The sequence below is a fragment of the Mytilus trossulus genome, unplaced genomic scaffold (genome assembly GCF_036588685.1).
Source record: "Mytilus trossulus isolate FHL-02 unplaced genomic scaffold, PNRI_Mtr1.1.1.hap1 h1tg000244l__unscaffolded, whole genome shotgun sequence".
Taxonomy (NCBI): domain Eukaryota; kingdom Metazoa; phylum Mollusca; class Bivalvia; order Mytilida; family Mytilidae; genus Mytilus; species Mytilus trossulus.
In genome coordinates, this window is record NW_026963317.1 from 771,995 (window position 1) to 789,073 (window position 17,079).

Genomic DNA, 17,079 nt, shown 5'->3' on the forward strand with positions numbered 1-17,079 from the left:
AAACAACTAAGGACCATAACGATGTTATGGTAAAAGACCTTATTTCTTCCCCAGGTGAGAAGACAAGATTACCTTGCTAAGAGATAACTAATGATCCCTAAGTTATTTAAACTTACAGTCTGTGCAGTGATTCCTGGGAACAACCTCAATACACCAACATTTCTACACAGATTTGTAGCCACTGAAAACTTCTCCATAGATCCAGATCTATATATAGCATCCCAATCAACTACAAAAATAAATTAAGACTTCTATAAAGAATCACAAGATCCATAGATCAAAGTATAAATACCCAATGTAAATTTGCAGGTTTTTTTCACACGAACTCAGCAGACATTCTCACACAACCAAATTTAATAAAATTAGTCGTTTCATTGGTTGCAATGATTTACTTTGATTTCCCAGTGAAATAAAACCAATATTTTCACATGAGAAACAAATTTGATAATTATAATAAGGGAGCAACCAACTTCAAGGGGAGGTTACCGGTATGTTTTTTTCTGATATCAAATTATTTTTCGAGCACAGCATGAACAAATTAATTTAGTTTTTCGATGCTATCAATTCTTTCCAAATTTAACACTATAAGGTATAGCGAAAATTTGCATTCAGAATAATTTTTTTGTCATCTTCTTGATCAGAATATTTTTTTTAGGAAAAACCATAACCCAACACCCCTCCCCTAGAATTTAAATGATTGTTCCCTAATGAAAGATTTTTTTCTCCAATAAAGTAATTATCATACCTGTTACTTTGATTTCCAGATTAGCTAATGGAGGAAGATTTGGTGACCAGAATGCATCAAAACTGGATGAATCTTTCTTTGATGTTCTGTTTCCTCTCAAAATTTTGTTGTCAAAAGAAACCATCACCTAATTAACAAAATCAAAACAATTACATTTTCCTTCAAAAGAAGAACATTAGTAATACATTAAATTTCATTGGTAGACATGTTAGTTTTCCCTTTGAATTGTTTTACATTGTCATACTTGGGACTATGCAGTATGGGCTTTGCTCATTGTTGAAGGCCATACAGTGACCTATTGTTGTTAATTTTTATGTCATTTTGGTCTCTTCTGGAGAATTGTCTCATTGGCAATCATACCACATCTTCTTTTTTATAAAAACCACATATTTAAATGTTCAAAAAAGCGTACATATTTAGGCTTGTATAAAGGAGACTTTGGCAAAACCAGAAAATCAAATTTACCTTAATCCAAGATAACTGGTACCCATTAAAATAAATAACTCAGTATTCTTTTTTTACATGCACAACTTAATACAGGCAGTCTGATAAAATGTTGAATTATCAATTTTATTTTATTCTAAATTCAGAACTGCTATTCACCATTTCAGAATCTAATGATTTCTGAGTAACACTTTTAAAAGCGTAGTCCAAAATGATGTGATTGGTTAACAAAGTCCTAAACGTGAGAAATTTAACCAAACATGTGACATTATTGTAGTTGTTGGGTACGAGCACAATGAACATATTCCTTGAGATTCTGGAGTGGCAAATTTAAGTCAAGTCACAGTAAAATATGAGAAGCAATCATTTATGAAACAACCTACTTCTGGAATGCAGTAATGTCCAGCAAATATCAAGGATGACAAAAAATTGTCTCTTCCATCACTTCTTATCTCAAATATTGGTATCTGCGAATGATAAAATAACATTTGATGATTCATTCAAACAAATTCATTATTTCAATCAACTTTTTGTAAAGACTAAAGTAAACAATATTTAGAACTTAACATTTCTGTGCCTATCTATAATCAAAGACTAATAACATCTCTTAATGTCTGGTTGGTTTGGTTTTTTTTGCAAACTTCGGCTCTTTATTTTCTGGATTTCAATTTATTTGAGTGATGTCTTCATCAGCATGCACCAACAAAGTTCACATTTTTTTCAATACTATGGGCAATCATTTAAGGAAGACTGTAATATTTTTCTGTCCATGAAGAAATAACATAAAAAAAATTGGTGCACACTGATTAACGTGCGTAGCGGGTTATTTAACAGTGTGCACCACATTTGTTATGTTATTTCAAATAGACAGATAAAATATTACAGTCATTGTTTATAATTTAATTCTAAATTCCATTTTAAACAGTAGAGAACCATGAAAAAATGTTGATGACGTCACGGTCACATGACTTAATTATGTCTATGGGCTGATAACAAAATAATATCAGCCAATCAGAAGACGCATTACATCTAAAATTAAATTATTCTTGAATAGAACAAAAATTTGTAAATATAAAATATAACCCAGTAAAGGGCTTCAGACTATAACCTATATATGTTGCACACAATAATTATAATCAATTTCATTGAGGGATTATAAAAAATAAAATAAAATATTTTTTTGAATTGAGGAAACAAGGGCCACAATTCTAAAACTGACGCAAAAATATGTATAACTCATTCTAAGAACACTTCAGCGCCTGGTATGTAGTAAGGACAATTGATTACGACAACAAGTACAGTGTTGACCTATATATGGATTTTTTTGTATTATACATGTATATATTAGATTGCTGTCTGGTTGACATATTCCACAACTCCTTTTCTTCATAATACTGTGGTATTGAAACTCATAACTTAAAAAGGTTCATATAAAAAAATTAATAGTTATTATACACTTGTATAAAAATCTACAAAAAAGTGTTATTTTAGTATGTTAAAAACTAAATTAAAGCAGAAATATAAATACAAGGTATAAAGTATCTGAATATTGGAAATAGATGTAAAAAAAATTTTTTTAAATATCACAAATAGAAAAACTGTATACCAGAAAAGAAAGAGAAAAAAACAGAAAGCTGGGTCATCAAACAAAATGCTTCCATAAAAATATATCAGTCATCCTCTAACACTTAATGTAAGATTGTTGATATGATCCTGTACCACTTTGAGAATACATTCCGGTAAGTATAGATTTCTGGTTCTAAGGACATTGATTTCATTCAATAACAGCAACCATGTAAACATTTTTGGTGAGTGAGTTGACTTATTTGTTTATCTTATTTTTCTAATCATTTATATTGATTACAGTTTTCAAGAAAATTAGCCACAAACTCAAAAAATAGGGAAAATCTCTTTTACAGGCAACAACTTCTATAAAGAGTTATTTTGATTATATGTTGTGTATTTTTTTATTTTTTTTGTGAAGAAAACTTTTGCAATAACTGACAACAATGTCAATGGATGGTTCCAATTCATGTGTCCGGTTAGGGTCAAGTGAGCTAAAAATTAGTACATGTACTGCATATATAAGGAAAAATAAAAAAATAAAATAAAAAGAGAGGCAAAATATATAATTCATGTTCAAAAAGAGGTAAAAAAATAATGAAGTTTGAAAAAAACCTAGAAACTGGTGCAAACGTTGATTTGGATAGTACCACTCATGTCAACCTGTGATTCATATACAAATTTCAACTTATATTTCCACGATACGCTAGCAGCAAATATTATAAATAACATATACATTATGTAAGTAAATCCATTGACAAATTTTCTTCTGAATGTATATCTGATTTCAATACATGTATGTGAAAAGTAAATTCTGAAGGAAACTAAAAAATAATTTATAATACAGTCGTCTGTTTAGTATAATATTTTGTCACAAGTTGCTTTTATGCAAGTTTTTTTTGCCAAAACAAGACATAAAACTTAAAAAAGCTAGAGATCAATTGTCAACTTCATACTCAATAGGTGACTATCCGCCGCACTGTACAGTCTTCAACAATGAGAAAAAACAATACCCGTCCAGTATTGTTTTTTCTCATTGTTGAAGAACGTACAGTGACCTTTAGTTGTTAATTTTTATCTCAGTTATCTTTACCTTGTCTGTTAACTTTGTTGGATTGCTGTTTTAATGTTGTGTACAACAGAGCAATTAATCTTGATAAAATATACTGATGAGAACTGACTTATCTATTCACAAATTTAACAGATTCTCTAGGATTAAGAGATGGACATACTGTATAAAAATCTGATGTATTGTTGAAGATTGCATATTGCCCTTAAAATGTCTATTAGCTCATTTCTTTGTTTGGTTGCTGACTCATGGACACACACCTCACATCTCCTTTTATTCCCATAATTCTAATGTATAAAACTTTATAAATTACCATACCTGTGATCCAGTCAGTATGATTGGCTTGCCCAGATTTTCACAGATGAAAGACAATGCTGAAGCAGTATAGGCCATTGTATCTGTTCCGTGGAGTACTATAAAACTATCAAACTGTTCATAATGGCTCTATAAAAGTATAAATGTTAGTACACATATATAGCAGTACAAATCGACAGAATGGAAAGTGAAATATACTATCACCTAGGATAGATATAATGTTTCTAGAAACAGCTCATATACTAAATAAACTCATCATAGATGCCAGGACTAAATTTCATATAAACGCCAGACACGAGTTTCGTCTACAAAAGACTCATCAGTGATGCTCGAATCCAAGAAAGTTAAAAAGGCCAAATAAAGTACGAAGTTGAAGAGCATTGAGAACCAAAATTCCGAAAAGTTTTGCCAAATACAGCTAAGGTAATCTATGCCTGAGGTAGAAAAGCCTTAGTATTAGCCTTAAATTGGATGAAAAATGGATGTTCTATATTTCACATAAATAAATACATGAAATGTGATCAAAATAATTGGATATAATAATAAACGGTAAATTCAGAAAAAATGTCCTATGTGCAATAAATTTGTGACTCCACTTCAAATCCAAAGAGGGTTAGTAGCATTAGTAGCATACCACATCATTTATATTGGACACTTTATTTATACCCCAGAACATTGATCTGAACAAATTAGTCCCATGTATTGTGGTTCATGTAAATACTGCCCCACTGCCCCCCCCCCCCCCCCCAACACACACACACACATGATATTCAGCATACATACATGTATATCTGTAGCTATTCTGAACCAGTCAGTCATGTTCATGTTACTGGAATCTAATAACGGATCATATTCAATTATTTTGTATAATATCCTTTTTCCTTTGCTATACCTACAAAAATATAAATAAACAGTTAATAAAACAAAGACTAAACTAGAGGCTCTAAAGAGCCTGTGTCGCTCACCTTGGTCTATGTGAATATTAAACAAAGGAAGCAGATTGAAAATTGACTACAAAGGTCAATAACTCCTACAGGGGTCAATTGACCATTTCGTTCATGTTGACTTATTTGTAGATCTTACTTTGCTGAACATTATTGCTGTTTACAGTTTACCTAAATCTATAATAATATTCAATATAATAACCAAAAACAGCAAAATTTCCTTAAAATTACCAATTCAGGGGCCACAACCCAAAAACAGGTTGTCCAATTCATCTGAAAATTTCAGGGCAGATAGATCTTGACCTGATTAACAATTTTACTTCATGTCAGATTTTCTCTAAATTATTTGGGTTTTGAGTTATAAGCCAAAAACTGCATTTTACCCCTATGTTGTATTTTTAGCCGTGGCGGCCATCTTGGTTTGATGGCCAGGTCACCGGACACATTTTTTAAACAAGAAACCCCAAAGATGATTGTGGCCAAGTTTGGATCAATTTGGCACGGCAGTTTCAGAGTAGAAGATTTTAGTAAAAGATATATAAAATTTACGAAAAATGGTTAAAAATTGACTTTAAAGGGCAATAACTCCTAAAGAGGTCAACTGACCATTTTGGTCATGTTGACTTATTTGTAAATCTGACCTTGCTGAACATTATTGCTGTTTACAGTTTACCTATATCTATAATAATATTCAATATAATAACCAAAAACAGCAAAATTTCCTTAAAATTACCAATTCAGGGGCCGCAACCCAAAAACAAGTTGTCCAATTCATCTGAAAATTTCAGGGCAGATAGATCTTCACCTGATTAACAATTTTACCCATGTCAGATTTGCTCTAAATGCTTTGGTTTTTGAGTTATAAGCCAAAAACTGCATTTTACCCCTATGTTCTATTTATAGCCATGGCGGTCATCTTGGTTAGTTGGCGGGTCACCGGACACAATTTTTAAACTAGAGACCCCAATGATGATTGTGGCCAAGTTTCAAATAATTTGGCCCAGCAGGTTCAGAGGAGAAGATTTTTCTAAAAGATTACCAAGATTTACGAAAAATGGTTAAAAATTGACTATAAAGGGCAATAACTCCTAAAGTGGTCAACTGATCATTTTGGTCATGTTGACTTATTTGTAAATCTTACTTTGCTGAACATTATTGCTTTTTACAGTTTATCTCTATCTAAAATAATATTCAAGATAATAACCAAAAACAACAAAATTTCCTTAAAATTACCAATTCAGGGGCAGCAACCTAACCACGGAATGTCAGATTCATCTGAAAATTTCAGGGCAGATAGATCTTAACCTGATTAACAATATTACCCCATGTCAGATTTGCCCTAAATGCTTTGGTTTTTGAGTTATAAGCCAAAAACTGCATTTTACCCCTATGTTCTATTTATAGCCATGGCGGCCATCTTGGTTAGTTGGCGGGGTCACCGGACACAATTTTTAAACTAGATACCCCAATGATGATTGTGGCCAAGTTTGGTTAAATTTGGCCTAGTAGTTTCAGAGGAGAAGATTTTTGTAAAAGTTAACGCCGGACGCAGGACGACGACGGACGACGACGACGACGACGGACGACGCCGGACGCCGGACGCCAAGTGATGAGAAAAGCTCACTTGGCCCTTCGGGCCAGGTGAGCTAAAAAGGTCTCATATATTTACCATGCATGACTTATGTCTCAAAAACATCAATAGCAGACACCTGTAGATATGTATAATAAAATTAATAATAGGTCAAGCCTAGATTATAATACTGCAAATTCAGAAATGAATGTGATGTATGTTTTATAAATGCAAAAATTTTGACAGTATCACAATTTGCAATAATAAACCTTGCATTCATTATTTTAGAAGTGATGTTTCTTCAATCAATTTTTTTTAATCACATTATTTTGATTTTTTTCATTTTTGCCAGAAGTCATTTTTGCAAGAATTTTCAAATGATAAATGCTTGCATTAATGTCTGAATTTGTAGTTAAACTTTGTTTGCAGTGCCTGAAAGACTTCTAAAATTCTCCTAACCCTTTGAAAGGTTATGGTGTATAATTTTTCATAAATAAAGACATTTTTTTTCTGGCCTGCAGTCTCGTACTATAATATCTAAACAAAATCAGTATGGGAAGCTATAAGGTTAACAATATATTGTCACTAGTCTTATATTACCTATCTTTCATGAATCCTACAACTGAACTATATATCATTCTATAAAACAATAGTTGTCATCTCATTTATATCTTAGCCATTATTATATATTATTGCTTCTTCGAATGAAATTGGCTTAGAAATCAAATAATATACTACTTAATTTTCTTTTTAAAGTTATTTTGAATTTTAGTTCAAAATTATATGTATCAAATTCAAACAATCTCAACAGTTAAATAAATTCAAACAATTGCAAAAGATATATAAATCAAAATCAAATTTAAATCATAATTTAATTTGGCAGTCATTAATAAACAGCTACACTGGAAGCATGTGTCAGACACACCATTTTTTTTGCATATTGAAATTTTTGCAAGAACATTTTCAAGATTAAAAGGAAGCCTACATTCAACTTAGAACAGTGTACAGTTGGTAGTCAGCTGGTCCAAGCATACTACAGCTATTGCCTGAAATAATCTTCATTCTGAAATTCCATACTGTAGAGAAAAACAATTACCGTATTTGGCCTTGTAAAGTATGCATTTGTGTATAAAATGCACTAAAAAATAATAAAAAAGTTGAGTTAACTGTAAAACTGTAGTATTAGAATGTTTTAAGTATATCAATTGAAGCTATATACCATGAGATGAAAAGACATTACAAGACAAGATGAATATAAAGTATGATAAATAAAAGTTTAAGCTTTATAGTGTTTTAAATTGATTGTTTGTTGTTGAAATTAAAATTGCACAACAGGAAAATACTTTATTCAGTAGAGTCAAGTCAATTATTCTTACTTCTATTATGCAATTTTAGTATCAACTTCTGTTACTGAGAATTGTTTAGACAGGAGGGTTACAATTGAGTTGTCTGCCCTTATTAATATCTAGATTCTATGAGATAAACAACAAAGAACAACAATTCGACTATCATCTAGACACCAACACAATAATATTAAGTAGCCACTGAAACCAAACTATAATATTAGTAGCCATGAAAATCATACAACAGTAAATTAGCCATGCAAAAGTTTTAATACATTTAGTCCTCAATTGAAACCCATGGTTGTCTTTTCCTATTCCTTTCTCTGCTAGTCCTCAAGTCAAATAGAACAATGATTTGATTGGTTCAATATTTATTTTGTAAAACAATGTATCTGCAGGAGATATTTTGTTCTTCCTTTACAGAAATTCTTAAAATATTCAACTGATACTGTATTTATATATGTGATATCATTTAAAAAATATATCTTTTAACATCAAAGTTGAATGCCGAATGAATGCATTTTTTATTCCCAAAAGTTGTCAAAACATATCGTTTATATTTATTGACTTCAGTAAGACAGAGAAAGGAATGCAAAAGAAAATCTTGAGTTTCCAAGGATGGTTAGAAGTTAAGTGAACAACATAGAATTTTTACCTATTTACATCTGGATCCGGATGGTTATAAAAACTATGAAAATATACCAAAAATGTTAATTACTACAGTATCAATTCACCTAAAAGTTACAAATAATTGTGATTTTTCATATTATATGCTAGGTATTCTTGGTGATTCACTTTGAATTGGGGAGATTGTTGGTGTTTCACTGTGAATGCAGATGATTATGGCGATTCATTCTAAATGCTGGTGACTTTAAGTGATACAATTTCAATACTGGTGTTTGTGGGTGATACAATTTCAATGTGGGTGAATGTAGATGATTCATACTGAATGATAGTGATTTGGATTATGCAAATTTAAATGCTGGTGCTTGTGGCCATTTATGTTGGTGATACAATTTAAATGCTGGTCTTTTAAGGGTGCAATATCAATTCTGGTGATTGTAGGTGTTTCACTCTAAATGTTGATGATTAATGGTGTTTCACTTTGAATGTTGGTGATAATAAATTATAGATTTTCCCCGACTAAATTTTGGTGATTGTGGTTTATTCACTTTGAATGTTGTTTGGTATGGAGGATTCACACTAAATGATTGTTATTGTGGTTTTTTTCCTCTGAATGCTTTTATATATTAGGAATCACATTAAATGCTAGTGATTGTGAATGATTAAATCAGAATGCTAATGATAGTGGGTAATTCACGCTGTAATGTTGATGATAATGAGTGATTCACTCTCAATGCTGGTGATTTACTCTGTAATATTGATGATTGTGAGTGATTTACTCTCAATGCTGGTGATTTACTCTGTAATATGAATGATTATGAGTGATTCACTCTCAATGATGTTGATCAACTCTGTAAAATTGATGACTGTGAGTGATATGCTCTCAATGCTGGTGATTCACTCTGCAATTTTGATGATTGTGAATGATTCATTCTCACTGTTGGTGCTTGTAGATGATTACATTAGATTGCTTGTGATTGTTGATGTTTCACTCTAAATGTGGTGATTGTGGATTATTCACTGTGAATGAATGTGATTATGGATTATTTATTGTGAAAATGGTAATTGTGGATGATTCAATCTGAATGTGGTAATTGTGGATGTTTGACTCTAAATGTGGTGATTGAGGATGATTCACTGTGAATGTGGTGATTGAGGAAGATTCACTCTGAATGTGGTGATTGAGGAAGATTCACTCTGAATGTGGTGATTATGGATGACTCATTCTAAATGAAGGTGATTGTTGATGATTCATTGTGAATGTGGTGATTGCGGATTGAGCACTCTGAATGTGGTAATTGTGGATGATTCACTCTGAATCTGGTGATTGTGGATGGTTCACTCTGAATGTGGTAATTGTGGATAATTGACTCTGAACGTGTTGATTGTGGATGAATCATGATTCACTGTGAATGAAGGCGATTGAGGATGATTTAATCTAAATCTGCTGATTGTGGATGTATAACTCTAAATCATAAATGTGGTGAATGAGGATGATTCACTGTGAATTAAGATGATTGAGGATGATTCATTCTGAATGAAGGTCATTTGTGGCTTTCTAAATGAATCACCTCATGTGTACCTAACTTTTTCCCTGTATTATATCAACTTTTTCCTCATTATATTTCCAAAAATAATTTTACAATTTCAATAAGTTTAAATGTTAAAGGCAATTCAGTGAATTATATCTTTATAAGTGTTTGTGATATGCTCCATAGATGTTGTTCTCATATGATTAGTTTGGTGGTAAAATCATTATATAAATTCAGCATTCGAATGCATTTTCAAAACCAACATGCAACCTGTTCCTGTGTATCATTCCTGCACAAATGCATGAATGTTGATGTATATTTTCGTTTCCAGCTTTACAAGTGTGTAGAATCTAGACACTATTGTGTATTTACCTCCAAATTGAAGAGTTCAAGTGCTATCATTGGTCAGGAATAATGTATTTCGGAATTGGCGTGAATTAAATCTTCCGACAGATGGCGCAAAATTGTTTTCACAAATGTTGGCTCAATCCGCCAAGGGTGAAGAGAGCAGGAGTGGATCGTAACCCTTGGCTAGCGAAGATGTTAAGGCATGACTTGGATGAAGAGTTGTCTCATTGGCACTCAAACCACATCTTCTTATATCTATTTCCATATGAACATTTTTCTGACTCTGAGCTGACCAGTGTTTGCTCCTACTCTTAAATCTCAGTACTAAGCAGAGAAGAATAAAATACAAGTTTTCAAGTCTGTTGTTTGATCCTGCCAGGAATCAAAATCCATAATCTTCTTCACTTAACAGGAACAATACCATCAATGCAATAAAACAAGAAATGCATTAAAAAAAAGCCTAAATACAATATATGAGCTGCTTCTGATAAAAATCAACCTTATGCAAGTGCATGTATACATGTACATGCATACATGAGTTTAATTAATTTACAAAAAGGATGATTTTTTTATCTGTTTTTAAAAGATATGCATATCAACTCAATTTTCAAATATTTACAGACTTTGCATAGTTTGTTTCTTTGACTTACTTGTGTGTTAACTTATTTTCTAACAACTTTAATTTTATTAAGAACTGTTCAAAATTCTAAGGTATTGAAATGTAAAAACAAATTCTGTTTGAACTGAAGTAAATTATAAGTGTACATTTCTCTTGAGAAATTTTGATTTCATTTCTGCTTTGCCTTCTGAAGCAGCCGAGTTCATCAGACAGATAATATTATATGCAATAATTTAACAGTATGTATTAGGGTAGTGCACAATTATATTGATTTTACAGTAGAAGTAATGCAACAATTTACTGAACTGTTGTTCACAGTAATCATTGGAGAAAAAATCAATAAACTGTTGCGTCTTCTTATCATACATCATTACACATGTAGAATAACTATACATTCATGACATTGTCTTGAATTATAAAATTTGTTTGTACAAAGCTTAGAAACCGGAAGAATGTGAGGCTGAGCCGAGCATTTCTATCTGTTTCAAGCTGGGTACAATAAAATACTATACAAAGCATGCAGAATGCACAACATTAATGCCAATAATGGTATTAGTTTAAACTGCAAAGCAAAGCATCTCATTGCCACCAAATTAAAAATGTGTATCATAGTTAACAGACTATGCTTAATCAGATATATGCTTGACATTTTACGCATGACCTTGAAAATCAACAGAATTTATACTGAGTATGAATTAACCCATTAACCCCCATTGACGCATATAGGCGTCATGGCGACAACCATTCTTTGATGGCCTGTATGACCCTCCATACCTTTTTTGAACTGCCCCACCTGAACTGTTATGATAGCAGGGACTTCAACCAAGCAGTTCATGGTCCATAAGCTCTTCTCATACGTCTGTTTAAGAAAATATGGCACTTTGAAAGCCGTTTAAGAGTTCAAAATCGGGAAAATGTGAAAAGTAGCAAAAATCAGGTGGGGGTGGGCATCTTTTGATGGCCACTTCTTAACTGGTAGTCATTGTAGGTATAAACTACTATAGTAAATGCATGCATAGGTGGTATAGGAACAGAAAGAGGTATAAAATAGCCAATAAGTATCTAGTCTGTAAAATTTAGGTCTCCGTTTTGTCAAAAATCCGTAAAAACGGACATTTAGGCAGACCTGACTTGATGATAATAATTGGCCAGCAAGACACTTAAGTCCCATATACTCCCAGTTAGCATGCATGGACTGCTGTAACTATAGGGTAATACTTGAATGACAAAAAATCACAGTCTGGTTAATGTTCACCTCTCAAGGTCGTTTTAAAATCGGAAAATAGACGGAAAATGACCATTTTTCTGTGGGGGTGGGTTCAAACCCACGAGAAAATCTTCCACCTCCCACCCCACCCCCACAAATGCCATGCGCCCCCAAATTTTAATACAAAGTTTAATAGATGAGCAGCAGTTACAGCATCAAGAGTCTGCTAATTTGCATATAATTTGCATATGATTGCAAATTTTCGAAAATGCGTGATTTTCCAGAAATCTCTTAGGGGCGAATGAGTTAAATACACCCAGTCTACTGTAATGTAATGACCTGACCAACTTAGCATTCACCTTAACAAGGAAAAGAAAAGAGGGTTCAATCGGTAATAATATGTACCAGTACTTAATTTGAAGAAAAATACCCTGTAGACCATTAAAAATAATTTGACAATTGGTCCAAGGACACAGTTATCTCCCTATGTTTTCATTATCTACGAAAATAGTCCCTATTGTTAATAGTGTATAAGTTGCATTTTTTATTTGATACACTTTCCCAATTTATTTCTTGATATCTAATGCATGAAATATTAAGTAGAGGGATGAAATTACATGTTAAAAATATTTGGATGCTGAGTCTTTATGTTAAGTAGTGATTTGGTCCAGTTAAAAAAGGTCAAATTTTATTAAGTCTATAGCTGTCAAACTGAATTTCAGACTCCCTTAACACAGAATTGTCAATAATTAATATAGAGCTGGCAGAAGTTTGTATAATTTTGATATAATTTGTCCCATTACTAGCACACTGAACTGTAAAAAAAAATTTGAGAAAATGCAGGTGCGATTTTTTTAATTTAAATTTATTGTCTAAAGAAATGCACCATGAAATAACTGTGTTCTCGGGCCAATTGTTGACAAGAATGAAACTGGAACCTTAAACTAAACTTGACCTCTAACCTCAGAATATGAACATCAACAGATTATTGCATATAGGTGTATGATTCAAGGGCATTTGGTGATCAATTAAATACCAATAATTCACCAATGAACATAATTATTATTATTCAACTTAAGGGGTACAACACAAATAAAATGGTGCATATTTCAAGCATTTGACTGGCATTAACAAATATGAATTATTAATTATTGGAATCTCAAATTCTCGACTTTTGACATAGGAGTATATAATGTTTTCCAACGGTTATCTACTCTGTGGTAGTACATTCTGGTATTCTATCAAAAATGAGCACCTAAAAAGTAAAATAAAGCTTACAATTGTTAGAGTTTTTTTGGAAAAAATAAGGGTTTTTCTAGGCTATTGTTGTGTATAGAAAACATAAAATAATTCACCTTTTACCCAAAATTACACCAATTGTATGCTTTGTTCATTGTTGAAGGCCGTACGGTTACCTATAGTTGTTATAGCGAACCAAATGAAAGTTTTCCACAGAGTCGTCTGCTCTATACCAAGGTATTTAAATTTTTGCAAGTTTACCTGTCCCATTGAATCAATACAATAGCTCTTGTTCTCTGTGTAGTTTATTCACTTGGACATTGACATCTTCTAGGAGAAATCTATCACTCATTGATTAATTTGCCTGACCAAAAAAAAATCGTCTTTGTTGATTGAAATACATGCATAAACTCACATAAACTGCATGTGATACAATATTTTTTCAATATCAATAATATATATTCAGTCTGTTGATTATAAGCATTGATTTAATTATAAAAAGTTTATTTCTGATTTTTTATAAGTACTGCATGCATTTATGTTTTAAAAAATCTGCATGTTTTTCATGGTTTTTCAGTTACAAAGAATACATTTATGAAGACCTTTATTTAAACATTATCATTTTAAGTTTTATTTGTGAACAGACTAAAAAATAGCAAATTCTAATAGGTAAAATGTTGAAATTTGATCAGATATCAACTTTTTAATTTTTAAATCAGTGTTTATATCAAACAAATTGAAAATGTGTTATTGATTGAATAAATACAACATCACATGCACTTTTATAATTACTTTTTGTATATGTATTTCCATCATTGGCAGTTCAATTTTTTGTTCAGGTAAATTAATCAGTGAGTGATAGATTTCTCTTGCAAGAAATTTAAAGGTCCCATTGAATAAACTAAACAGAGAACATTACCTGTTGTATTTGTTAGATGGGACAATTGAACTTACAAAAATTTAAATGGACAGGTAACTTGCAGGTGAATCTGTGGAAAACTATGATAGGCTTCGCAATAATGTTTGTATCATTTTGGTCTTTTGTGGATTTATAGTTGTCTCATTGGCAATAATACCACATCTTCTTTTTTATATTAATTTTCTTCTTTCAGTCACTTTTACTTGAGGTAACTGAGTACATGAATATCCTATCACAGAGAAGGTAACTGTAAAAATATTCTACAATTTGGAGTCAAACGTTGGTATTCTAAAAATAGTCTATCATACTTGTATTGTCTTAAAGTGTCACTTAGTTTATAAATTATAAAATAATACACATAATAAAATCTTTGTTACTGCCAAAGTCAACCCAAAGTGTTATTTAAATTTTTAAAAACATTGAAGCATTCATGAAGGTCTGCATGGGGTTTACAGAATTTAGAGAGAGAATAATGGACAAAAAAATAAAGAAAATAAAAAAATGTCAACAACGGAAAAAACAATAAAGAAAATGTCAACCATGGGGCAAAACAATTAAAGAAAAGAAATATAATGGGCAACAAATAAAGGAAAGTCGCAAATGGGCAAAACAATTAAAGAAAAGAAATATAATGGGCAAAAAATAAAGGAAAGTCACAAATGGGCAAAACAATTAAAGAAAAGAAATATATGCGCAAAAAATAAGGAAAAGTCAACAATGGGCAAAACAATTAAAGAAAAGAAATATAATGGGCAAAAAATAAGGAAAAGTCATCAATGGGCAAAACACTTAAAGAAATAGAAATATAATGGGCAAAACAATTAAAAGAAAAGGGAATAATGGACAAAAAATAAAGGGAAGTCAACAATGGGCGAACAATTAAAGAAAAGGGAACAATGGGCAAAAAAAAGGGAGGTCAACAATGGGCAAAACAATTAAAGAAAAGGGAACAATGAGCAAAACAATTAAAGAAAAGGGAACAATGGGCAAAAATAAAGGGAAGTCAACAATGAGCAAAACAATTAAAGAAAAGGGAACAATGGGCAAAAATAAAGGGAAGTCAACAATGGACAAAACAATTAAAGAAAAGGGAACAATGAGCAAAACAATTAAAGAAAAGGGAACAATGGGCAAAAATAAAGGGAAGTCAACAATGAGCAAAACAATTAAAGAAAAGGGAACAATGGGCAAAACAATTGAAGAAAAGGAACAATGGGCCAAAATAAAGGGAAGTCAACAATGAGCAAAACAATTAAAGAAAGGGGAACAATGGGCAAAAATAAAGGGAAATCAACAATGAGCAAAACAATTAAAGAAAAGGGAACAATGGGCAAAAATAAAGAAAAAGTCAACAATGGGCAAAACAATTAAAGAAATGGGAACAATGGGCAAAAATGAAGGGAAGTCAATAATGGGCAAAACAATTAAAAGAAAAGGGAATAGGGAGATGCTGAAACAAAATGAATAGAACTAACTAAAGGTAAACTAGACTAGTCTAGAGGCTCTAAAGAGCCTCTGTCGCTCACCTTGGTATATGTGAATTAAACAAAGGAAGCAAACAGTTCATGACAAAATTGTGTTTAGGTGATTGTGATGTGTTTGTACATCTTACTTTACTGAACATTCTTATTATAAAGGACAATAACTTCTTAGGGGGTCAATTGACCATTTTGGTCATTTGACTTATTTTTGAGTCTTAAATTGCTGAACATTATTGCTGTTTACAGTTTATCTCTATCTATAATAATATTCAAGATAAAAACCCAAAACAGCAAACTTTCCTTAAAATTACAAATTTAGGGGCAGCAACCTAACAACAAGTTGTCCGATTCATCTAAAAATTTCAGGGCAGATAGATCTTGACCAGATAAACAATTTTACCCATTGTCAGATTTGCTCTTAATGCTTTGGTTTTTGAGTAATAACCCAAAACTGCATTTAACCTCCATGTTCTATTTTTAGCTGTGGCGGCCATCTTGGTTGGTTGGTCGGGTAAAAAAACACAATTTTTAAACTAGATACATCAATAATGATTGTGGCCAAGTTTGGATTAATTTGGCCCGGTAGTTTCAGAGGAGAAGATTTTTGTAAAAGATCATGGAGATTTACGAAAAATGGTTAAAAATTGACTATAAAGGGCAATTACTCCTAAAGGGGTCAACTGACCATTTTGGTCCTGTTGACTTATTGGTAAATCTTACTTTGCTGAACATTTTTGCTGTTTACAGTTAAAATTTATCCATAATAATATTCAAGATAATATCCAAAAACAACAACATTTCCTTAAAATTACCAATTCAGGGGCAGTGGTCCCATTCATCTTAAAATTACAGGGCAGATAGATCTTGACCAGATAAACAATTTTACCCATTGTCAGATTTGCTCTTAATGCTTTGGTTTTTGAGTAATAACCAAAAACTGCATTTAACCTCCATGTTCTATTTTTAGCCGTGGCGGCCATCTTGGTTGGTTGGCCAGGTCAAAAAACACAATTTATAAACTAGTTACATCAATGATGATTGTGGCCAAGTTTGGATTAATTTGGCCCAGTAGTTTCAGATAAGAAGATTTTTGTAAAAGATCATGGAGATTTACGAA

At 31.8% G+C, this 17,079-nt stretch overlaps 1 protein-coding gene across 1 annotated transcript in view; it reads right to left on the reverse strand.

The window, feature by feature from the left end:
• The window catches only part of LOC134701370 (L-asparaginase-like), a 32,443-nt gene that overhangs the window by 11,120 nt on the left and 4,244 nt on the right, over positions 1 to 17,079 (reverse strand). The window contains exons 3-8 of the mRNA XM_063562509.1: positions 8,649 to 8,681; positions 4,920 to 5,028; positions 4,140 to 4,265; positions 1,573 to 1,656; positions 746 to 872; positions 117 to 229 (exon numbers count right to left, since the gene is read on the reverse strand). Coding sequence (XP_063418579.1) covers positions 117 to 229; positions 746 to 872; positions 1,573 to 1,656; positions 4,140 to 4,265; positions 4,920 to 5,028; positions 8,649 to 8,681 — 592 coding nt within the window. The remainder of the gene's footprint in view (positions 1 to 116; positions 230 to 745; positions 873 to 1,572; positions 1,657 to 4,139; positions 4,266 to 4,919; positions 5,029 to 8,648; positions 8,682 to 17,079) is intronic.